A 25,613-nucleotide genomic window follows, 5' to 3' on the forward strand; every position below is an offset into this window, starting at 1 on the left:
GCTTCCTATTGGGTGGCAAGGCCCGTTCTGCGCATGTGCAGCCCATTTCAAACCGCAGAGAGAGCGGGCCGTCGGTGTTTGTGGAGCGCCGAGCCAATGGGCGGCGAGCCCCGGGGGTGCGCGCTTGTTGGCTTGAGGCGCTCTCGCTGCGGGTGCCTCCCACCTCAGGGCCGCTCCTGGGTCGCCGCCTGGCTTCTCTTCCCGCGACGCGGTCCGCGCCAGTCTTCCTCGAGCCGCGGCCGAGGTTGGCTTCCGCCCCCAACCCCCTTCGCGGGCGGAGCCGGGCCGCAACATGGCGGACTCGGGGCTGGTAAGTGCGGGCCGCGGCCGCTGCGGCTGGTGGGGGCCGGCCGATTGGCGCTCGGGCCGAGGCGGGGGAGAATGAACGTTGGGCCGGTGCTGGCGCTTCTCGGGGGATTCCGTGGGGAAAGCGCGCGAAAATTTTGAGATCAAAAGTGAGCGTGTGCCGATAGACCGAGTTAATGGACTTGTTTACTTGTTTCCTCAAGGTTTCTTGTAATTTCGGTTGTGACGGCATCCTTCTCTTCAGAGAGTCTTGTGATTTCTACTTTTTAGCCGAGCTCCAGTTCCTAGTCTTCCAAATAATTTTCTGTCCACAGAAGTATTGAAAGGCCTTAAACGTATGCCTTAGCTTCAGGCTTGCAGTGTTCTGGAGCATCTGTTATTGATAAAGTTTTCTGACAGACAGCTATTAAAAGGTGCTAACTGTGAATACTGCCCGGGGCGCGAACTCAGTTTTTGTTTCCATGTTGCTGGACTCCCTCGATGTTCACTGTTGTGTATTTCAAACTTCGCTTATGGTTACTGTGTATTATACAACTCACTATTAGCCCCATCCTAAACTTGTGTTTTCTACTTTATGTGCCCTTTAAGAAAATCCTCGGCGTTGACGGCCTCCCATTTATGTAAAGTTATATATGTTTGCTTGTGTGCGTAAAGAGATGTATGCAAGGGTGGTATAGAGTGTACTTTTTACTGTGAGCACATACATTGTTTACATTATATATAATTTTTAAAAAAGGAATAAAGCTATTTTCATTTGGAGAAGTGAAGAGGCATAAAATTTACTAAATGCCCACAGTTCATTTTTTTTAAGAGCAGTTTTTAAAAAAATTTATTTTAATTTTTAGAGCAGTTTTAGGTTCATAGTAAAATTAAGAGGCAGATACAGAGACTGCCCATAGACCTCTCGCCTCTGCACATGCCTAGCTGGTTGTCAACATCCCCACCAGAGTAATATATTTGTTATAATTGATGAACCTACACTGACACATCATTATCACCCAAAGTCCATAGTTTACATTAGGGTTTACTTTTGATGGTGTATATTCTGTGGATTTGGACAAATGTCTAATGACATTTATCCATCAATGAGGTTTATCCATCTGTAATGACGTGGTAGCATAGAGTGTTTTCACTGCCCTATAAATCCTCTGTGCTCCACCTGTACATCCCTTCCTCCCCCCTCAGCCCTAGCAACCACTGATTTTTTTACTGTCTCCATAGTTTTACCTTTTTCCAGAATATCATATAGTTGGAATCATACAGTATGTAGCCTTTTCAGATTGGCTTCTTTTACTTAGTGTTATGCATTTAAGCTTCCTCTGTGTTTTTTTGTTGCTTGATAGCTCATTTCTTTTTAGCAGTGAATGGTATTCTGTTATCTAGATGTACCACAATTTATCCATTCACCTAGTGAAGAACAGAACTTGGTTGCTTCCCATGGATGGCCCTTGAGGGTGTTATGCTAAGCAAAATAAGTCAGAGGGAGAAAGTCAAATACCATATGAACTCACTCCTAAGTAGAACATAAAAACAACAACAAACAATCACATAGAGACAGATTGGATTGGTGGTTACCAGAGGGGAAGCGCGGAGGGAGGAGAGTGAGAGGGGTGATTAGGCACATGTGTGTGGTGATGGAGTGTCATAGTCTTTGGGTGGTGAACATGATGTAATCTATACAGGAATCGAAATATATTATGATGTACACCTGAAATTTATATAATGTTATAAATGAATGTTACTGCAATAAAAAAATTTTAAAAAGAAGAACTTGATTGCTTCCAAGTTTTTGCAGTTATGAGTAAAGTTGCTATAAACATCTGTGTGCAGGTTGTTGTGTGGACGTAAGTTGCCAGCTCTTTGGGTAAATACCAAGGAGCGTGATATGGTGATATGGTCATATGGTAAGAGTATGTTTAGTTTTGTAAGAAACCACCAAACTGTCCTCCAAAGTGGCTGTACCATTTAGCATTCTAAATGAATGAGATTTCCTGTTGCTCTGCTTCCTCATGAGCTTTTGGAGTTGTCATTGTTCCAGATTTTGGCCATTCTAATAGATTTGTAGTGGTATCACGTTGTTTAGTTTGCATTTCTCTGATGATGGAAATGGTGTGGAGCATCTTTTCGTATGCTTTTTCGTTATCTGTATGTCTTTTTAGGTGTGTTGTGTGTGAAGATTTTTGGCCCGTTTGTTTTTTAATTGGGTAGCTTTTTTTCCTGTTTGTTGAGTTTTAAGAGTTTGTATATTTTGGATAACACTCCTTGTCAGATGTGTCTTTTGCAAGTATTTTCTTCTGGTCTGTGGCTTATGTTCTCATTCTCTTGATCACAGTTCATATTTCAAATGCCTGAAATAACTTTTTTAAAATTTATGTCTTGATTTTTCTCTTTTGTTTTAGAGACTTTAAAATGTCTGGTGATCCATAGATGCTGGTGATATTTAAGACTGAGACAATAGAATACTGTTTTTGAACTCTGTGTTTCTCGGGATAGGGGCAGGTCTATTGTTCTGTATATAGGTATTCTTTTAATTGTTCTGTTTTTATTTTTTCTCACTCTTTTGCTCCTTCAGATCTTGAATTTCCTAGTTCTGCATAGTTATGGTTTTCTCCTGGGCAGATCAGCTTCACTCCTCATCTAGGATAGTATCCTCTGATCTTACTCTAGGCTGCTACTACTGCCTTTGTTCTGTTTCATCTGTTATCACACTTCATTTATTTTCCATCTTCGAAAAATTTGTAAAAGTTATTTGTCCACAGATGGTCCTCTCTGCCATTCTCTTTGTTATTGTTATTTTATGCCATTTTAGTTCTTTACTGTGATTTTAGAGGGATCTCCCTGCAGGGGAAGGAGGTAGGTAGATATTGTTAGTCAATCAACTTGAATTATTGGAAGCTCAGATAGGATTTTGTTGGTGGAAAAGGTATAGCAGGAAGTAGAAGAAGAGGAGGAAGAAGATGGAATAAATCCCAGGGTGAGGAAATAGTACAAGCATAGCTTTAGAAACTGGATATGAGGCAAGTTCTCTTTCACTTCATCTACAAGAATTCCTCTTTATAGTAGTATAATAGGCATTTAACAAATACTTAATGAATAAATGAAGAACTTAAATTTTCTGGCATGCTCATGTTGGGGTAAAATTACTTTAAGATAAGTTATATTTGAATATATTTTAAACAAGGAAACTAGATTGATGGTTTACGTTTTTTTTAGGATCATCTCAAAAATGACTACAGAAGAAGATTTTGCCGACCTTCCAGGTAATTTATGTATTTAAGCTTTTAAGATAATTTTTATTCCCACCTTCAGAAAGTAGAATTTTTAAATGAAGAAAGGAAAAACTATTATCTCTGACTAAAATAATAGTATCTCTGCCCACTGATTAAGTGTAGTCACCTTAGTTATTTTATATTAACGGAAATATTAATGCAAGCAATGCAATATCTTAGTGGCAGTGTGAAAAGAAACTCACCTGATAAATGGTGGATCAGGAAGAGGCGGTCTCAGTTCTGACTAAATGACTGTCATGGGGAAAGCACTCTGTGGGTGGATTAAATGGTAATGTTAGAAAGATGCAGCTTACTCAGTGAGGGTAAAAGAAAAGGTGGATTTGGTTATAAAAGGGAAATAGAAGGATCTTTGTGGTGATGGAACTGTTCAGTATCTTGACTGTAGTGTTGATACCTGAATCTACAGATAGGATGAATTGTGTAGTGCTAAACACAAACACACAAACATAAACACACCAAGGAGTACGGGTGGAACTGTAGAGATCTGAATAAGATTGGTGGATTGTTAACAATATCGGTATCGTGGTTGTGATAGTGTATGTACTATAGTTTTGTAAAATGTTACCATTAGGGGAAACTGGATAAAATGAACAAGGGATCTTCTCTATATTATTTCTTAAAACTGCATGTGAATCTACAATTTTCTGAATACAATTTTAATTTAAAAAATTAGCAGCTTAATTGTATTGAATCAAAAGTGCATTTGAGAGCTTGTAGGGAAGACAATGTTACTTGGAACTGTTAGGACTTGTGACTGTAGAGTCTTTATTAAAGAAGTGTTTCAGGACTGATTTGATTTGTTCAAAAATGTTTATATTCCCGTTTAGATACAGCAGTAATCTAAAACAGCTTTAGATGTGGCTGTTCAATCAAGGAGTATAATTGTTAATGTAGATAATGACATAACTACTTAACATACTTTTCTGGGAATTCTTGGACTCTTAAATATTTTATCCTCAGAGAATAAAGGTTTTATCCTCAGAGAGTAAAGGTGAAATTTTTCCTGTTAAGTAAATTAACCTTTTGTAATAAGGAGATAATGGAATTTTCAAAGTAGATGGTGACGTAAATAACAGATATGTTCTAGAAATGATATGTTAACGTTTTCCCTTCTTTCCTTCTTATTAGGGCACCTGACATTAATATGCAGGTAGGCCAGAATATACTGGAAATCTTACAAGACTGTTTTGAAGAAGAAAGTAAGGCTTCATTTCTAGATGGACTTTGAGGGTTGGGATAGATGAAAATATAAATTTGTCATATTAATTTATATCAAATGCAGCAAATATGTTCTAGCATTTAAATATGTGTAAAATATTTTCCCAGGAATTTTGAGTACACATGCAGTCCTTCATGTACCTTCTGGTACACTGAGGATAACACTGGCGAAAATGAGAATAATTTGTCATTCCTTTTAGTTCACACTAGATTTCTGTAGTCTAGAAGTCCATAAATAAAAATGCACAAGAGAAAGTATTTCATGTAATGGAAATAAATATGCAGAATTCTTGGGATCACTGAGGAGCTTGAGATAATGTTTCGTGATTTACACCTCTTTTTAAAGAAATGTTGAATTATGGCAAAAAACTTTTCTAAGTGTTGGTCAGTGTCAGAGGGTATTTGAGTAAGAGAATAGGCCAACCAAAGAAATAAACACAGATAGTGGAAAAGTATCTCTTCTGTACAGGCTCTGAAAGAAGGCCGGCACGTATTTCTTCAGAAATTTCTTCTTTTTCAGTTCCTGAGGTCTTCTAGGAACATTTGGTTATTGGATTGATGCCTGTACTTCATTTAAGCTATTTGGTTTAAAGAGTCAACAGGCTTCTTCACATGTCGTGTAGGGCTGCTTTTAAATGTATCCAAAAGATTTCATACCATACTTTGCTTTTAAAAATTTCTTGATTTTCTTTTTAGGTCCTGCCAATGATTTTAGCGGAAATTCTACAAAATCAGTGGTTTATTTAACACCTAAAACAAAAGACCTTTGTGTTAAATCACCAAGCAAAGAGGTAAGTCAAAAAGGAAAGCTGGTACAGGTTTAATATTTTAATGGGTGAAGCAATACGCAATATAGTTAGATACGTTTTAGTTAAGTTGTTTGTAAATCTCATTCTTAAAAGGGAATCCTATATTCCCATTGACTTTCTATGAAATTTAAAGGTATTATGTGAAAATTTTGATTTGACATTTCCTGTTTTGAAATTGGAGGTCTGGGAATTAGAATTATCAAATTATAACAATCATTTTTTACTTCTAAAATAATACTTAAATTAGGTTTTTAGGAAAGTGGGCAACTATTTAAGTTTCTAATCCAGGTTGGTAAGTTTGGTTATTTTTTGAAAACTGAAGGCAATCAATTGCTATACAGGGAGATCAGTCTTTTATTGATTATATATCTTAAGAGGATAACTCTACAAAATAGCAGACTTTCAAATAGAATTTTTTTTTTTTTTAAGATTGGCACCTGAGCTAACAACTGTTGCCAATCTTTTTTTTTCTCCCCAAATCCTCCCAGTACATTGTTGTGTATTTTTAGTTATGGGTCCTCCTAGTTGTGCTGTGTGGGACACTGCCTCAGCATGGCCTGATGAGCGGTGGCCATGTCCACACCAGGATCCAAACCAGTGAAACCCTGGGTCGCCGAAGCAGAGCATGCGAACTTAACCACTCGGCCACAGGGCTGGCCCCCTCAAATGGAGTTTTTGAAGCTAATGATTGAAGACAAATTATTCAAAAGCACAGTACTAATTGGAGAGAAAACTATTGTAGTACTAGAAATAACATTTACTGGAAACTTATATAAACAAATAATTAAACATATATAGCCTTTTGGTTCCAAGGAATGAGGACAGATCTATTTCTTTCAGAACTGAGAGACCTTTAATGTGATAAATTACACTGATTTTTGAAAGTTAACACAACTGTAAGTTTCCTAGGATAAACTTGATTTGGTTTGCTAATTTTTAAGATGTTTGCATCTGTGTTCATGAATAATACTGCCTTTTCTTAAAATGTCCTTGTAGGGCTTTGATGTCAAGGTTATGCCAGAAGTTCATCTTCTAGGTAGTATGTAACAGATTGTGGCAGGCCACCACTCCTGTTGCAACAGCTAGTTTAAAGAATAAAATGCAAACAAATCATATTTCTAGAGACATGGGAAGCTGTGGAAGCAACAGGGCCTAGATGAACTAAAATTCCAAAGAGAGAAGAATCCTTGGAAGATGAGTTGACGATTGTTAGTCATTTTCTCCCCTAAGGGTTTTTGCTAAATTTGGGCAAAAGCTGAGTTTTTGATTGGCCCGGATAGAGGGAGTCTGCTGTGGGAAAGCAGAGCTTTGTTTTAGGTGTGCAGGGATGCCATGACAAATTGGAGTCCAGAGGTGCCCAAATGGATAGCCACTTTCCTTAAAGAACATTTATAAGTTCTGGGGTGGTGCAAAACCCTAGGCTAGAAAGGTGGAGTGAAATATGTGGTCTTGCTATGCTAGGAAGACACAGTCCTGCTGCAGAAAGGGGCCCACCACAAGGAGGCATTTGACAGATTTTGAAGCATTCTGGGCAAGAGGCTAAAAAGTTAAGCAAAAACCTCCAAAGGGCTGAACTGAATATCTCACAATCTTTCAGGCATAAGGAGAATTATTGGGCTCTCAGTTATGCAGGAGAGCTCATTCTGAAGAAGAAGGCAGACTACAAGTGGACTGCGTCTTACTAAAATTTTATCTCAAACTGACCCAGCTCCGTCCTCAGAGCGAGAAGGGAGCTGATCATTTTATTTTATTTTATTTTATTTTTTTGAGGAAGATTAGCCCTGAGCTAACTTCTGCCAATCCTCCTCTTTTTGCTGAGGAAGACATGGCCCTGAGCTAACATCCATGCCCATCTTCCTCTACCTGATATGTGGGACGCCTACCACAGCATGACGTGCCAAGCAGTGCAATGTCTGCACCTGGGATTGGGGCCGGCGAACCCCGGGCCACCAAAGTGGAACGTGCGCGCTTAACTGCTGGGCCACCGGGCCGGCCCCGGAGCTGATCATTTTAATCCAATCTGCCTAATAGGAGAAAAAGAGAACGTACTCTATAGAAAGATATTATCCAGAGCCTCTTCCTTTTTCTTTTGATCAAGCTTTTTATTTTGACTTAATTGTACATTTACAAGCAGCTGTAAGAAATAATAGGGTGCAAACTCATTTACCCTTTACCTAGTTTCCTGTAAAGTTAACATCTTGGAAAACTGTTATATAGTATCATAACCAGGATATTGATATTAACAACAAGATACAGAACAATTCCATCACCACAGGACCCCTCTTATTGTCCTTTTATAGTAATACTTCTCTCTTGCCCTCACCCCCTCCTTAAACCTTGGAACTTCTAATTTATTCTCCATTTCTACAATTTTGTCATTTAAAGGATGTTTAAATGGAATCATAGAGTGTATAACTTTTTGGAGTTGACTTTTTCACTCAGGATAATTCTTTGGAAATTCATCTAGGTTTTTGTGTGTTTCAGTAATTCATTTCTTTTTATTGCTGAGTGGTATTCCATGGTATGGATGTACCACAGTTTGTTTAACCATTTCTTGTATCTTAGTTTTCTCTTGATTTAATTGTCTTGGTTTTTCCGTTTGTGGATTTTTTGTGCATTATGACTAATTTATCACCAATTTCTGTGACCGAATAATAAATGTCTTAGTGTCTGTAGACACATAAGTAATTTATCATTTTCAGTTTTTTTCTGAAGATATGCCTCCTGGATCTCTCTCTCTCTACCCTTTGTGTTTTGCTCCTGTTCATCCTTAGGCCTGTCACAAAGGTCGTTGCCATGTGATTTCCCTTTATCATACAGGGAATTCCCTTTTCTTTTCTCCTGTATTGCAGCTCATATTTCTTGGTTCCCAAATCTTCCTTTTTCTTTCTCTCTCCTTTTATGGTGGGACTCATCCTTTAGTAGCTTCCTGAGAGTTTAAGACCTTAAATGTTTGAAAATATCATGATTTTACCCTCATGATGGGTAATTTGGGTGGGTACAGAATTCTAGGTTGGAAATTATGTTCCCTCAGATTTTTAAAGACATACTCTGTTTTCTTTTAGCTTCTTGTGTTGTTGTTGAGAATATCATTCTGATTCTTTGATCCTTTTTGAGTCACTATTTTTTTGTCTTTGCAAGCTTTTAAGATCTTGTCATCTGTCTTTAGTGATCTGAAATTTCGCAATATTCCTTGATGTTAGGTTCCTCTAACCTTTTTTAGTAATATTCGTATGGTTTCTGTTTCCTATAAGTACCTTTTTTGCTTACTTTGCTCATTGCCTTTTACACTAGAGCTTTTGTCATATATCCAGTGATCCTTAGCTGTCTCCTCTTATTTGAGTGGGAAACTAAAATGGTGATTGGAAGCTCTATTTGCATAGTAAAATTTGTACATTGGTAGATTTCACTGTGGTATGATCTGTCTGGGCCAAGTCATTGTGGATGTCTGGGTGTTAATATCTACAGGGATTTTTCTCTTGGACTGGTAGGTTTTTCTGACAAATCTTCTCTCCTGCTTAGGGGTCTGATTCTAACTGTGAGTGTTCTCAGCCAGGTGGGGCAAAGGGGAAGGTGCAATTTAAATACATCCACTTAATATTTAGTTTTTAGTGTATTACTCTTATCATCAGCTGTGTCTCATGCCACTGAGTTCACCGTCTCTCAGATTCTGAAACTCCAGAGAGTAAACATTTTCTGCTAGGGCTGGGAGAGGCAGGGCTCTGTGACTCTCATTACTTCCTATACATACTTTTATCAACTCTTCTGTTTGCAGGCCCCATCTGGACCTCCTCTTTTAGAGATGCTTTTTTAATTAGCATCTCTAATTAATTAGATGTGTGATTATTGATCTTATGAGTTTCTCCATAAACATAAATGTCTGCTTCTGGGCTTTCTCCATAGCTAGTATGTTTCTGCTCTCTCTGGGCTGATTAGTTGCTACTGATCTGCTTTCCAACTTAAAACAGTCTGTTGACATCTCTCATCTGTTCCCTTCTCTTTCTCTTCATCCTTCTGGGTTTATACATTTTTAAAACTCCTTCATGAAGTTTCAAGAAGGAGCAGGGTTTAATGAAAACTTGGTTTTGCTTTCTTTATGTAATTGAATTCCATAATGTATCCACTGAACAGCAGTGCAGTGGCTCTATTATTTATATATTCCCCTGTTGGTAGATTTTGAAGTTGTTTCCATCTATTCATTATCATAGTGATGTGGTGAACGTCTTTGTTCATGCCTCCTTGTGTACATGTTTTGAATTTACTTTCTCTAGGATATGCACATTTGAAGTAAAATTGTTAAATATTGGCTATTTTTTCTACAAAATGGTTTATCAGTTTTCTTTCCCTCTTGCAATATAAGAATGAGATTTTCATTTTCTAGATTTTTAAAATTTATGACCTGATATATTTCAAATTTACAAAGGAAAATATGTAGTGCACATAAGGTATTAAAAATAATGTAAATGAACACCCATATGCCTATCCCTCAGTGTAAGAAATACCAATACCTTTGAAGCATCTTTGTGCCCTTTTCTGATCCTATTCTTCTGCCTCACTTCCCTGCACAGAGGTTTATCATGTTCATTATTCCCATCCTTTACTTTATAGTTTATGACATACGGGTGTGTGCTGACGTTTGTGTCAACTTCTTCCTCTACTTGTGACAGAGGTCCCACTACCATCCACATGTTGAGTGCTTCACTAGGACTCATGAGACTCAGTATACAGTTATACTTGTATGTATGGAATCATAGAGTGTATAACTTTTTGGAGTTGACTTTTTCACTCAGGATAATTCTTTGGAAATTCAAACAGTCAGGATACATAGCCAGATCAGTAAGGGAAAAAGACAACTCAGGCGGAGTTTGGAGGAATCCATAACAGGCTTCCTCTGCTCCCCAGAGCGGCCACACAGAGTGCCCTCATTGCCTTTAGCAATGAAATGCAGTAAAACGTGTACAGTCTTTCTGCCCAGGGAAGCCTTTTGAGACTTAGCTTGTTTTTGTTGGGGGTTGGTTATGTAGGCACTCTCTGCCTACCAAAATTCTGTACTCCCTGAAGGAAAAAGAGCATACAAACAGTCTAGGCAGGCTGGCATAGCAGGCACAACCTTATCAATTGGTAATGGAGGAAACGTTCTGAAAGCCAAGTCCCCAGGTGCCAACCAAGGGCTAGTAGCCCTGCAAGCAGGCCCTTTAAATGATGAGACCTGCTGTGTTAACTCTTTCTGGTGTGGAGAGAATCTCTAAATACTATATATATATATATATATATATATATATATAGTTTTACATGTTTTTGCATCTGTTTTGAACTTTACATAAATGGGATTATAATATACTTCTGCAACTTGCTTTTTTTCGCTTAACATAATCATTTATTCATGTTGCTGTAGTTTATTCATTTCACTATTGTATATGTGATATTATTTTATATGATTATACCGTAATTTGTTTATCTAGTCTTCTGTCAGAATAGGTTTTTGCTGTTCAGAGCAGCATTGTTTCTGTGATAGGTTGTATGAAATTTCAACTTTACTACATAATGCCAAATTGTTTTCTGAAGTACTTGCCTAAGTACACAGCTCTACAGGCTCATTTATTGTGTTTAAATACTTGTCTCTTTCCATTTTAAAAACAAATGTGTTTAATCAGAATTGGTAATTTAATAGAGTAGATCTAATGTTGTATCTCTTTTAGGCTCAGTGCCAGAAATCACACCCAAAGTCAATTCCAGTTTCTTCAAGGAAGAAAGAAGCTTCTCTGCAGTTCCTTGTAGAACCAAGTGAAGCTGCCAACAGATCAGGTTGGTGGCATCCCCATGAGTGTTATTTGCCTAGATATGTTTAAGAAGTTAGAAATGCTGAAAGAAGGTGGTGTGTGCGTTGGCTTGAGTGACAAGGTCAGGGTCAGCCTAGATAGAGTTGTGAAATGGTTGGAGTTTTTGATTCCTTCTCAAGTCTATAGTCAGTATTTTTCTCTCTTCTCCTTTTGCTTAATTTCCTATAGTCAATTATGTATCCTGCTACTTTTTTTTAAATATTTTTTTGAGGAAGGTTAGCCCTGAGCTAACGTCCACTGCCAATCCTCCTCTTTTTGGTGAGGAAGACTGGCCCCGAGTTAACATCCGTGCCCATCTTCCTCTCCTTTATATGTGGGACACCTACCACAGCATGGCTTGCCAAGTGTTGCCGTGTCCGCACCCGGATCCAAACTGGCAAACCCTGGGCCGCCAAAGCAGAACATGCGCACTTAGCTGCTATGCCACCGGGCCGGCCCACTGCTACTTTTTAAAGTTGCTTTATTTGCATTTGTCAAATTAGAAAAGTCCTTCACTTGAGGTAAGAGTCAAAGGTTTAAAAGAAAAAGCTACTAATCATTACTCCCATCATCCTGCTGAGATAACTTTTGAATCCTTCCATGCTTTCATTGCTGCTCCTACATGAAAACATACAAATGTGGGTGTGTGCACTTTCAGAAGAGGCTTTTACAGTTTTCTTTTATAACAGCAATGTAAGAAAGTACCTTTTACCTGATAGATTATTTACTACTCTACTTTTTGCCAATTTGATCAGTATTAATGATCTCATTGTTACTTTAGTGTCCATTTCTGTGATTTTCACTGAGTTTGAACACCTTTTTATAAGTTTATAGACTATTTTAATTTGCTTTCTTCTGCATTCGTCTATTCATATCCTTTGCCCACTTGTTTTTTCTTGTTTATGAGAGATCTTTGAATTGAATGTCTGTAACCATATGTCTCTAATTTGTGTGGCAGTTGTTTTTCCAAATGATCCCTTGTCTATTACAGAATTTGTTTATGGTATCTTTAACCATTTGATAGGTAAAATTTATTATTATTATTATTTGGTGAGGAAGATTGGCCCTAAGCTAACATCTGTTGCCAGTCTTCCTCTTTTCGCTGAGAAAGATTAGCCCTGAGCTAACATCAGTTAGCTCTATTTTGTATATGGGATGCTGCCACAGCATGGCTTGATGAACAGTGTGTAGGTCCATACCTGGGATCCAAACCTGAGAACCCTGGGCTGCCAAAGTGGAGCACGCGAACTTAACCACTGCGCCACCAGACTAGCCCCAAAATTTATTATTTTAAGTGTTAAGTGTGTGACTTTTTTTTTTTTAATAGCTTTTGAGTTTCCTGTTTTGGTTAAAAGGTCTGTCTTATCCTAATGGTATATGCAATATCTTAGATTTCCTTTCTTTCTTTTTTTTTGCTGAGGAAGATTCTCCCTGAGTTAACATCCATGCTTGTCTTCCTCTCTTTTCTATGTGGGACACCACCACAGCATGGCTAGTGAGTGGAGTAGTTCCGTGCCTAGGATCCAAACCCGTGAACCAGGCCACTGAAGTGGAGCACGTGAACTTAACCACTACATCACCAGGCTGGCCTCTTAAATTAAAATTTTTAAGCCATCTGGAATGTGTTTTGGTATACAGTGTGATGTAATGTTATGATTTTATTTTCTTCCAGGTGGTCAATTGTGCCAGGTCCATTTATTAATTAAATAATCCATTCTTTTCTGAATGTACTACTTTTATTATCATGTATTAAATCCCACATATCATTCAATATACTTCTGAATTTTGGTCTTTTTTTAATTCTTATGGCAACACAATATTGTTTTACTAATAGTAGTTTTATAGTATGTGCTGATAATAACCTTATTAACTTTGTATTCACTATTCCTTTGCCTTTCTCAGACCTTTTTTCTATCTGAACTTTTTCTCCAATTCCCAATAAAATTTTGTTGGGATTCTAACTAGAATTGCATCTAATTTGTATACTAATTTTGTGAGAATTCACAGTTTTATGTATTTGGGTTTTCTACATATGAACAATGTCATATATTTATGTTCTTCAAAAAGTATTAGTCTGAAGGACATGGTCAATAATGTGCAAGGAGAACCCACAATGTTGGAGAAAATATTATAGTATATCTAATAAAGGATTTCTATCCAGAATATATAAGGATTCCTGTAACTTGAAAACAAAAAATAACCCAATTAAAAAATGGGCAAAAGACTTAATAGACGTTTCTCTAGTTGGCCAAGAATGCATGAAAAGATGCTCAGTATTATTGGCCATTAAAGAATGCAAATCAACACCCCAACGAGATACCACTTTATACATTGTAGGATGGCTGTCATTTAAAAGACAAGGGAAAATAAATATTGACCAGAATGTGGATAAATTACAACCCTTGTGCATTGCTATGGAAATATAAAATGGTGCAGCCACTGTGGAAAACAGTTTGGTGGTTCCTCAAAAAATTATATACAGAATTGCTATCTGACCCAGTAATTCTACTCCTAGGTTTATACTCAAAAGATTTGAAAAAAGGGACTCAATCAGATACTTGTACCCCAATGTTTATACCAGCGTTATTTACAATACCCAAAAGGTGGAAACAACCCAAATATCCATCAAGTGAATGGATAAACAACACATGGTATATACATACAGTGGAACATTTTCAGCCATGAAAAGGAATGAAGTTCTGATACATACTGCAACATGGAAGAACCTTGGAAGCATGCTAAGTGAATACACTTTTTCAGGTGTATTAATTTAGTAGTATAAATTTTTCTCATCCCACAGATTTTGATGTGTTTTCTGTTCATTTTTATTTATTTCTATATATTTTAAGATATCCTTTGAGGCTTCCTCTTTGATTTGTTTGGTTATTTAGGAATGTGTTAATCCAAGTGTTTAGGGATTTCCTTTTGTCTTTCCCATATTGATTTCTAATCTTGATTCCTTTATGGCATAGGATACACTGTGTGATTTCAGTTCTTTTACATTTGTTAAGATTTATTTTATGACCCAGGATATTGTCTGTCTTTATGAATAAACATTCATGGGCACTTGGAAAAATGTATTCTCTTGTTGTTGAGTGTAGTTGTCTATAAATGTCACTTATGGTGTTTTACTAGTTTTTATACCTGTTGGATGTGATTTGCTAAAATTTTGTTGAGAAATTTTTGGATCTAAGTTAATGAGAAATATTGATCTATAGTTTTCTTTTTTATGTTATATTTGTATGATTTTGGTATCAAGGTAATGCTCACCTTATAAAATGAGTTGGAGATTATCCCCTTTTCTAATTCTGGCAAGGATTGTATAAATTGGTTTTAATTCTTTGAATGTTTGACATAACATACTTTCGTGATATCATCTGGTCTGGGAGATTTCTTTTTCAAGAGCTTTTAAATTACTGATTCAATTCTTAATAGTTATAAGGACTGTTTAGGTTATTTCGTCTTGGCATAATTTTGATAGTTTGTGGTTTTTGAGGAATTGGTTCATTTTTTATAAGTTGTTGAGTTTATGAGCATAAATTTGTTCATAGTCTTACCTTATTATCCTCTTAATGGAAGCAGGATCTATTGTGATATACACTATTTTATTCTGGATATTGGTAATTTATGTCTTGTCTTTTTATTTTTGCTAATTTTGCTAGAAGTTTATCATTTTTATTCACTTTTTTCAGTGAACTAGCTTCTTGTTTCAGTAATCTTCTGTATTGTTTTCCTGTTTTCAATTTCATTGATTTCTGCTCTTATTTTTCCCATTCTTCTCCTTGGTTTGGGTTTGTTTTGTTCTTCTTTTTCTAGTTTTTGAGGTAGAAACTCTATTTTATACTTTGGTTTATAATCCAATACTATTTTAATAGTTTTGTTACTCAAATTGTTCCAGCTTTGGCCATTAGAAGCTCTTTCATTGGCTCCTTTGCCCCTTGACATACCCCATTTTTGTTGTTGTTTTTGAGCACTTCCTTACATTCTGGAACTACAAGATGCTTCAGGCTCATCTTGTATATTTCCTGCTCCTTTCCTAGAATCACCCATTTCTCCAAGGAGCCAGTGGTTCCTTTTACTGGAGAATGGTATTAGGAATGAAGATCTGAGTGCTAGATGTGCTGTTGTTCCTGGAATGTTGTTCCTTCAAGATCATGTCAACTTTTCTTTAACTTTTAGTTTTACAGACTCCACATATTTCTTATTTAGGTCAGCATCTCTTTTCCCCACTCCCTTCAATGAGATTGTTTCTACATATCATATGATGTATTGTGTCATCTTAGAATTTGCCATACGTAATACTGTGTGATTTCCAAGGTTAGGTCATAAAAGGGTATGTGGCCTCCTTATTTCCCTCATAGGATACTCCCCCTGGAAACCTAGACACCATGCTGTGAGGAAGCTCACCATAGCCCACTTGCAGAGGTACATAGACGGAAATGCCCCCAGCCTCAGATGTCAGACATGTGAATAAGCAAGCTTTCAGATGGTTCCAGGCCCCAGACTTTATGGAACAGAGGCAAACCTTCCCTGCTGTGCCCTGTCAAGTTCCTGCCCCACAGAATCAATGACTGTAATAAATGATTGTTTTATACAACCAAGTTATGGAGTTATTTATTATGAAGACATAGTAACTAGAACAACTCTCTAATTTCCAGATGACGTACATCTTATTCCTGTTATATGTTTTAATTCTATTGTTTTTGTTTTAAACAGCCACTGTTTGTTTCTGTTTACACACCCATCACTTTCTTTACTCTTTATTTCTTTTTAGAAAATAATTTTTAAAAATTATGGTAAAGTAATGTAACATAAAACTTACCATTTTAACCATTTTTAAGTGTATAGTTTATTGGCATTAAGTATATTCACATTGTTGCCTAACCATCACCACCATCCATCCACAGAACTTTTTCATCTTGCAAAACTGAACCTTTATACCCATTAAACAATCCTCTTCTCCCCATCTCCTCACCTCCACCCCCAGCAGCCAGCATTCTAGTTTCTGTCGGAATTTGACTACTCTAAATACCTCATATGAGTGGAATCTTGCAATATTTGTCCTTTTGCAACCAGTTTATTTCACTTAGCATAATGTCTTCAGGGTTCATCTGTGTTGTGGCATGCGTCAGAATTCCCTTCCTTTTTAAGTCTAAATAATATTCTATTGTATGTATATTCCACATTTTTTTTATCCTTTTACATTGATCAACATTTTTATTTGGGTTGTTTCCACCATTTGTCTATTGTGAATAATGCTGCTGTGAACACAGGTGTATGATAACCCTTGCAGTCCCTGGTTTCAATTCTCTTGGATACATACCCAAAAAAGGAATTATTGGATCATATGGTAATTGTATTTTTAATTTTTTGAGGAACCACCAAACTGTTTTCTGTAGCAGCTACATCATTTTACATTCCCACCAGCAGTGCACAAAGGTTCCAATTTCTCTACATCTTTACCAACACTTGTTATTTTCTGTTTTGTTCGTTTTTTTGTTTTTTTTAATTATAGCCATGCTAATATGTGTGAAGTTGTATCTTGTGGTTTTGATTTGTTCGTTATTGTCATTTGGGAATTGAATTAAAATGACAAATAGATACCACTACACACCTGTAAGAATGGCTAAAATCCAAAAATTGGTTCTCTTTTGTAACTCCTATTTCTTTGAATTTCTTTTTATTTGTTAGAAGAAAATTTATAATTGATTGCTAAAACACTTTTATGATGGCTGCTTTTTATTTTTTTAATTTTATTTTTTGAGGAAGATTAGCCCTGAGCTAACATCTGCCGTCAATCCTCCTCTTTTTGCTGAGGAAGACTGGCCCTGAGCTAACATCTGTGCCCATTTTCCTCTACTTTATATGTGGGATGGCTACCACAGCATGGCATGCCAAGCGGTGCCGTGTCCGCACCCGGGATCCGAACTGGCGAACCCTGGGCTGCTGAAGCAGAACATGCGCACTTAACCGCTGTGCCACAGGGCCGGCCCCTATGATGGCTGCTTTAAAATTCTTGTTAAATAATTCCAACATCTGATTCATCTTGTTTATTTGTGTCCATTGATCATATTTTCTTTTTCACTTGTGTTTTTTCTGGTTTTTGATATGATCAGTCATTTTGATTGTATCCTCAACATTTTGGTTATTATGTTAGGAGATACTTGATTATACTTAAATCTTTTGTTATAGAAAAAATTGCCCTATTTTGGTTTAATGTATGGATTCTTGCCTAGTTTTGTGGATTTTATTTCCAAGGATGGTTAAATGTTCAGAGTCCTAGCAGTAGTATTTTGATCTGTGTCATTTTCTGATGCTACTGGGGTTCCAGCTCAGTTCTTGCTAGTGCTGTGTGGGTGGGTGAAAGGTGCTTTTCTGAGCATCCTGATGTCCTTATTCACCCAAGTGGAGGTTGAGGTTAGAAGTTGCTTGGACTGGATCTCCTTATATGACTGAGTGGGGAACTGGATGAGGGATGCAGAGCTCTCTTATGCTCTTCTTGCCTCAGATTAGGCTGTCTGTTGGTGCTTTCGTTTGAAGCAGGAGCTGGGATGACCTGGGATGTCAATACTACCAGCGTATCAAAATGTCACCTTGGTCTGTGAAGCAGGGGCTGGGAAGGTCAGAGGCTTCACTACCTATTCAGCTGCCTGTGGATCATATGGGTGCCGTCTCTGATGTTGAAGCAGGGACAGGGTTGGTCTGGGGATGGGATTGGTTCAGGCTTTGCTCCTCTGCTGCCACTGTCCCATAGTACTTACGGAGTGGGGCCTGGCGTAGCCTAAGGCTTTGCTGCTCTGCCCTAGCCAGTGGAATGGAGTGCCCCGCGGTCCAGGTTGTGGAGTGGGAGTTGGGGTTCTCCACTAGCTCTCTGTTGTGTTTCCCTTCTCCAAATCTTTTGGCCAGAGAGTACAAGCTTTTTTCCCCCCTGTCCGTGTTGGTGGTTCCAGATTGCAGACCTCTCTAGAGCCTAGTCTGGGGTATACGGGAGATAAAAAGAAAACCCAGGGGATTCACTAAATTGTCTGTTGTTGCTTAAGGCTTGAAGTTCCTAGCAAATCCACCTTCTTCCTTCCAACTTTTAGAATTTTTTAATTGTCATTTGATGGATGATTTCCAGAGAATTTAGTTGTATTTAGAGGGAAAAGCAGGAAAAAGTAAATCTATGCCATCTAGCCCTTATTGGTTGTATTTTGAATTTTTAACCTTTGCTTTTTAAGAATATGAGTTAGTATGAATACCACCCAGCCATTCTACTTTTTCTTTGATATTTGAAGATCGAAGGTTAAGAGAATATGTATATTCTCTTTATATCTATAATCTCTTTATATATACACACACACATATATATCTGTTGTATATCTCTATGTATCGGTTATATCTATTTATGTGTATGTATGTATATAAATATGTGCACAGTTAGCTACCATAGTTTACCGACTTTATAACCTCAAGATTGAGTCTCGTAATTTCTCTAAGATTACTTCACTATTTTAGACTTAGATCTTAACTAAATTGACTGTATCAATAAAATTGTAAATTTTCTGTGATGGAGGATTTCTGGCATTTTAAAACTTCAGAGTATGGACCAAATACGTGCTTCAGTCCCCTAATTTCATAAGTTAGAGCTTTTAAATTACTTACGTATTTTAATCCTAGATCTTTGATTATAAACTTAATGACCCATGAGTCTTCTGAAAATTGTTTCTAATTAAATTATTCCTGAATTTTAAAAAAGCACATTTGGTTCTAATATTATTATGTAAAAAATTTTTAATATCTTTTTCAATTTTCTTCTAGTTCAGGCCCATGAAGTTCATCAGGAAATTTTGGCAACTGATGTTGGTGCTAAAAATACACCTGACTCAAGAAAAATGTCAAGTAAAAAAGTAAAAGATCATCACAATGAAGTCAGTGAGGAATTTTACATGTCTGTTGGTTCAGCTTCTGTTCTTTCGGATGCAAAAACATCTGTCTCGAAAAATGCTGTTGCGTCTGTTGTCGAAAAGAGAGAGACCCACAGTTTAAAAAATTCGATAAGTATGTTGTCTTCAGGTACAGAGAGTTCTCATAAAACCAAAAAAAGGTGAATTTTTATTTAAATAAAACTAATTCTGTACAAATTTTACCTTTGGTGTAAAAAGTTAGTAACTTCGTCTTTTATGTCCTCAATAGTAAGTATTGAGGAATATTAACATGCTATAGGATGAACATAACACATTCAGTATATATTGAGTTTATATTTAATAAGGAAGGCCTTAAAGTGTATTTCAGAAAAGTGTGGTGGTAAAATTTTTCTATAGTCTATGGAAAAAAGTATTTTTTCCTGATGGTAAGTTTTGTGTAAGTTCCTAAGAGAAACAATTTGTATTTTCTCTAGGTTATTTGTAATTACAAGGGTAAGTATGTATCAGGTCTTTTCTGGGGTAGCAAAGGGTAACTATTATTGAGGATGAGTTGTGATAAACCTATGTCTGTTTCTTGGGCCTTTGCCTTTGGCCTTCAGGAAGCAAAGTAGACTGTTGAAGGTCCTTTACTACTGGGCACCTCTGTAATGAATGTAATTTCTGTTTAGCATCTTATGTGATTATTGGAGCCAAGGAGTTAAGTACATTTTAAGATTTTGCCATTCAAAGTGTAGTCAGTGGCTCAGGATCAAGAGCAATGGCATTTATCTGGGAGCTTTTTAGAAATACAGAATCTCAAACCCTGTCCTAGACCCACTGAATCAGAATCTACATTTTAATAAAAGTCTCCAGATGATTCAAATTCGTATTAAATGTTTGATAATTAGTGCTCTAAAGTACACATTTTTTTGGTGTATGATTTAACCATTCTTTCTTATTTTTTTTCTATTGATAAATGCAAAATTTAATTTTTCTGAGCAGTTTTCCTTGTGTATTTTGTGTAGCAGGTTACAAATCAGCATTTATAAATTTTAAATAAAAGCTCAGTGGAAAATTTTGTAAGTCGTGTATATTGTTACTGTAAGGGAGTTTAGGATAACCCATAACTTAGCAAACTGGGAGCATTCAGTTTGCCTTCCTTTTAACCTCTTAGGTTAAACTTTGATGATGTTTTGAAGAAAGTAGCAATAGAGAGTAAAGTCTCAGAAATAGAGGATAAAGTATCAGAAGGACCACAAGAGAAGAAACCATCAGGAGCATCTCAGAAAAGAATACAAGATTCAGAATATGAAATTCAACCAGAAGCTAAAAAGAGTTTTTCAACATTGTTTTTAGAAACAGTAAAAGGAAAAAGTGAATCCAGGTAAGTTATTACGAAACTGTCCTTTGAGACATTTTTTCTTTCACAATCCATGAACCACATGTAAGAATTTTTAATGCTGTTTAACTTAGAAGTTAATCTTAATTGACACAAATTTTAATTGAAATTATGCCTCATGGTAAGGAGAGTGTAGTTTCTTAGCAGTAAATCATCCCCAAAGCTATCATTTAATAGATACTAAATTAGATGTGAAAGAAAATGAGTTTATACAGCTCATCAACACTTCCTGGTTTGTATGATATCAAAGAATGACGGCTGCATTTAGAAACAGAATTATGTCAAGGTGCCTATATTTCACTATGAAGGGTTTTAAATCTTTTTTTTAATTTCTTCTGATTGTGTCAACAAAAGAATAGTCCTAAAAGAAATTTGAATCTGTTTTTGGCTACTTAAAATATGATATCATGATACAAATATGAAATCAGATACAAATATGTTACATTTATGGGCTAATTATATCTATTTCCAAAAAAGTAATTAAGAATTTTGTTTAGGGGCTGGCCTGGTGGTACAGTGGTTAAGTTTGCACGTTCCGCTTCTTGGTGGCCTGGGGTTCGCTGGTTTGGATCCCGGGTGCAGATGTGGTACCACTTGGCAAAAGTCATGCTGTGCTAGGCGTCCCACGTATAAAGTAGAGGAAGATGGACATGGATGTTAGCTCAGGGCCAGTCTTCCTCAGCAAAAAGAGGAGGATTGGCAACAGATGTTAGCTCAGGGCTAATCTTCAAAAAAAAAAGAATTTTGTTTAATGTTCTTTTTGATAAACCAGTGAGTAAAGTTAATTTTATGTTTAATTGCTGCAGCCAGATGTAACTACTCACTGTATCTGGTGCTTTCTTGCTTCATTGCTTTGCTTATGTTCTTCCTTCTGATTGTCTTTCTTACATTTCCTCATGACCAAACCTTATCCATCTTTCAGCTCAAATGCCATGCAGTCTTTCTTGATTTTTCCACCTAGCCAGATGTCATCTTTCTCTCTTCTGAACTTTAATAGTGTTGTCTTAGGCCCATTTGGGCTGCTATAACAGACTACCATAGACTGGGTGGCTTATAAACAATAGAAATTTATTTCTCACAGTTCTGTAGGCTGTCAAGTCCAAGATCAAGGCTTGAGCAGATTCAATGTCTGGTGAGGTCCACTTCCTGGTTCATAGATGGCTATCTTCTTGCTATAACCTCACATGGTAGAAGGTGGCGAGGGGGCTCTCTGGGACCTCTTTTGTAAGGGTACTAATTTCATTCATGAGCACTCCCCTCTCATGACCTAATCACCTCCTAAAGGTCCCACCCTCAAATACCATCACATGGAGATTAGGTTTCAATTTATGAATTTGGGAGGGACACAAACATTCAGTCTATAGCAAGTGTCAAGGTTATTTCCTAAGGATGTCTTTGGTTTGAATAACCTTGAAGTAGAATACATGAGCAGATTTGGAGAGTTCTTATTGGCTGATTTGGGAAGGCTTCATTTTTAAATTCTTAGCATTACTTCTTTATATACTAATAGAGAACTAATAGATGTTACAAATAATACACAAAAAAGCAAATTAAATCTATTTATAACATTGATTATTTCTTTAAGTGTTGAAAAATCTTTCTGCTTAATCATTCATTTATTGTAATCTTGTTTATATTAACTTTGTTTTTTATTAGATTTTCTAGAATTTTCTAATTATATAAACTTGTAAAACTCTACCTATTAAAGGAAAGTATATTTTTTAGCAATTTACGTACTATTTTACATTATAGGATTTATTAGGGATTTGAGATGAGAAGAGTAAAGAAGACATTTTCATTTCATAATCCTTTTGTATATTTTAATAAAAAGAAAAAAAAGCCACACTGATAATCCAATTCTTCCATTCTAGTTTTGCTTCTACTATGTCTAAAAATAGTTAAGCATCTTTATCTAAGTGAAAAAGGCAGAAAAAGGAGTGCATGTGCTAGCTCTGGAGTTTAGATGTTTACCCTAAGTGTTTACTTTTGTATAGCTCACTTCTGTATGTGGTTTGCTCAAGGCTGTTGACATAAAAAGGAAGAAGATGCAAAATGAGTCCATTAGATTACTATCCTTTGAATGATTCCTTCCTTCTCTAGAAAGCTTTCCCAGCTAATTGGAAGAGGTGCTGTTTAATCCCAATGTGCTTACCTTTCTAGATACACTCCATTTATTTCTATACCATGATTGCAATATTAAAACATGAAAATGTGTGTAAATTACTCAAACTTGGAATGAATTTTTACATAATATAATTTAGTGTATAATTTATTAGTGTTTTCTTAGAATATTACACTTGAAGGTATTTCAGAAATAAACTTGTCCACCCTTGTTTTGGATGTGAAGAAATTCAGGCCCCATGAGACATCTATACAAACATAATTTAATACAGCACTATATAATTATGGCATGCATTTTTGGACTGTCTGTCAATGTATCTGGGCTGTATTTACACGTCTCTGGGTTTAAATATTGTAATATATATAATGGGTGAGGAGGGCATCAAATTAGTTGATGTCTAGGCTTCCTTCCAGCTCTAAATTTCTATGATCCCATTAGAGTTGTAAATGAGTGTGATCAGATATTTAAAAAATTTAAAAGGAGGGAGGATTTTTAAGGGTAAGGGAAAATCAAGACGTGAACTGCTTTTTAAAAGTTATGTGGATTTTACTTTCTATATAGATTATTTTATTTTCTTCACTAAGGAAAGGTAAGACCTTTATTCTTTGGAGCTATTATTTATTGTAACATTCTGTTTTAGTCCTATTGTTAGGCATATAGCAACTACTCCACCTCATTCATCTGTGGCAAGTGATATGAAGTTGTTAGAGGATGAATTTATAATTGATGAATCAGATGGAAGTTTTGCCAGTCGATCTTGGATTACCATACCAAGAAAGGCTGGACCTCTGAAACAACGCGAAGTATCCCCAGCTGAGAGCACTACACTCCTTCAAAGTAGGAAGTCAAGAGAAAAACATCACAATGTATCACCTATGACTTTGACAAGTGACAGACATTCTGGTAAAGCTCACCAAGTAGAGAAATCTCAGCCCTCTGAACAAAGAATACTGTGTAGGAGCTGTACTTTGACAGATGAAATGGAAAATAATTATAGATCTACAGAATATGAAGTGTATTCTAAGAATGCCAGAAAATCATCTGGAAACAAAAGGACTGTAAATCAAAATCAGAGAAGAAAATTTAAGGCCAATGTAGTTGAAGAACAGGTTGATATGGAGCATTCCAAAGATAAAAATATAAATATGTCACATGTCGCCCAAGACAAGTTACAAAGAAATTCAGGCAGTAATATGAAAGAGTGCAAAGAGATGAGCAATGTTCATATTTCCAAAAAACAGATGCCAACTGTGGGTAAGTGTTTGTATTAAATATAACTATGAACATTATTCCACCACTTTATGTTTATGTAATATCCCTGCGTACCTTGGGGAAGTATGCAACGTAAATGTAAATCTACAAAGTCTTAAAAGCCTACAAGCTTTTTTCTGGACTCTCTTTATTTTACATATAACTCAATTCCAACTCACTTCATTTTTGTGTAGCTTCTTGTAGGCTATAACATAGACTTTATATCACCTGAAATAGTAGTTGTCAGACTTCAATTTTGTCTGTGTGTGCCTTAGTATATTTAAAAGATACAGCTTAAAATAAAAGGAAAAAAGCTACCTTTTCCATTTTGTGTACCTCTTTTGTAAATGTCAGACATGTCCCATATTCTTTTTATTGGAATTGTTCTTTATTTTTTTGCTCCCTTCAGTTTCTAATTGGCAGCTGGCCATTTTAAGAAAACACAATACAAAGAATCTGACTAAACTGAGGATGGTAATTAAATTACAAGAAAGTTTTTTTCTCACTAATCCCTTAAGTAGAATATGAATTCACAAAATTTGAAGGTACAGAATTTTGATTTATCCATAGTTCATTAGGAAAAATGTTATATCAAGAAAGTGTGCTTGAAGGATACTCACTTTGATTATAAATGTTAAACATTTATTGAGTACCTGCTATATTCTGCAAACTAATTTTCATGGATATTAAATCTTCATCAATATTTGTTAGCGAATATAACATTCTGATTAATTTCCGTACCAATTATATTAATTTTCTATTGCTGTCTTAACAAATTACCACATACATAGTGGCTTAAAATAACATACGTTTATTTTCTTAGAGTTCTGTGGGTCGCAAGTCTAAGATGAATCTCACTCGGCTAAAATGAAGGTGTTGACAAGGTTGCATTCCATTCTGGTGGCTCTAGGAGAGAATCTGTTTCCTTGCCTTTTCCAGCCCCTTGAAGTCACCTCTATTCCTTGAATCTTGGCTCCCCTCTTGCATCTTCAAAACCAAAAATGCCTGCCTTCTCACGTTTTGAATTTTACTTGCCTCTTCTTTCATTGTCTCATCTCTCTCTCTCTGATGGCCGCTTTTAAGGACACATGTAATTAGATTGGGCCAGCCTGGATAATCCAGGATAATATCTCTGTCTCAAAGTTTATAAGCTTAATCACTGCAAAAGTCTCTTGCTTTGCATGTAAGTTAACATTTCCACAGATTTTGTGATTAGGGTGAGTACATCTTTGGGAGGCCATTCTGCCAACCATATCAGTTTCTTTTTTTTTAAACTGTTTTGTTTTTTTTTAAGATTGGCACCTGATTTAACATCTGCTGCTGCTTTTTTGTTTTTCCCTTTCTTCTCCCCAAAGCCCCTCGGCACATAGTTGTGTGTTCTAGTTGTGGGTCCTTCTGGTTGTGCCATGTGGGATGCTGCCTCAGCATGGCTTGTTGAGTGGTGCCGTGTCTGTGCCCAGGATCCAAACTGGCAAAACCCTGGCGACCGAAGCAGACTCTGTGAACTTAACCA

General features: G+C 36.4%; 1 protein-coding gene across 2 annotated transcripts in view; it reads left to right on the forward strand.

The window, feature by feature from the left end:
- CENPC (centromere protein C) overlaps nt 1–25,613 on the forward strand; it is a 76,885-nt gene continuing 51,272 nt past the window's right edge. The window contains exons 1-8 of one of the 2 annotated variants that reach the window (XM_070612798.1): nt 1–310; nt 3,520–3,566; nt 4,725–4,746; nt 5,511–5,605; nt 11,323–11,428; nt 19,243–19,528; nt 20,503–20,712; nt 23,490–24,103. In XM_070612798.1, coding sequence (XP_070468899.1) covers nt 19,317–19,528; nt 20,503–20,712; nt 23,490–24,103 — 1,036 coding nt within the window. In that variant the 5' untranslated portion in view covers nt 1–310; nt 3,520–3,566; nt 4,725–4,746; ... (1 more) ...; nt 11,323–11,428; nt 19,243–19,316. Of the gene's footprint in view, nt 311–3,519; nt 3,567–4,724; nt 4,796–5,510; nt 5,606–11,322; nt 11,429–19,242; nt 19,529–20,502; nt 20,713–23,489; nt 24,104–25,613 lie in introns of both variants that reach the window. The other variant, XM_070612797.1, reaches the window with a different exon arrangement.

This window comes from Equus przewalskii, chromosome 3 (genome assembly GCF_037783145.1).
Source record: "Equus przewalskii isolate Varuska chromosome 3, EquPr2, whole genome shotgun sequence".
NCBI lineage: Eukaryota > Metazoa > Chordata > Mammalia > Perissodactyla > Equidae > Equus > Equus przewalskii.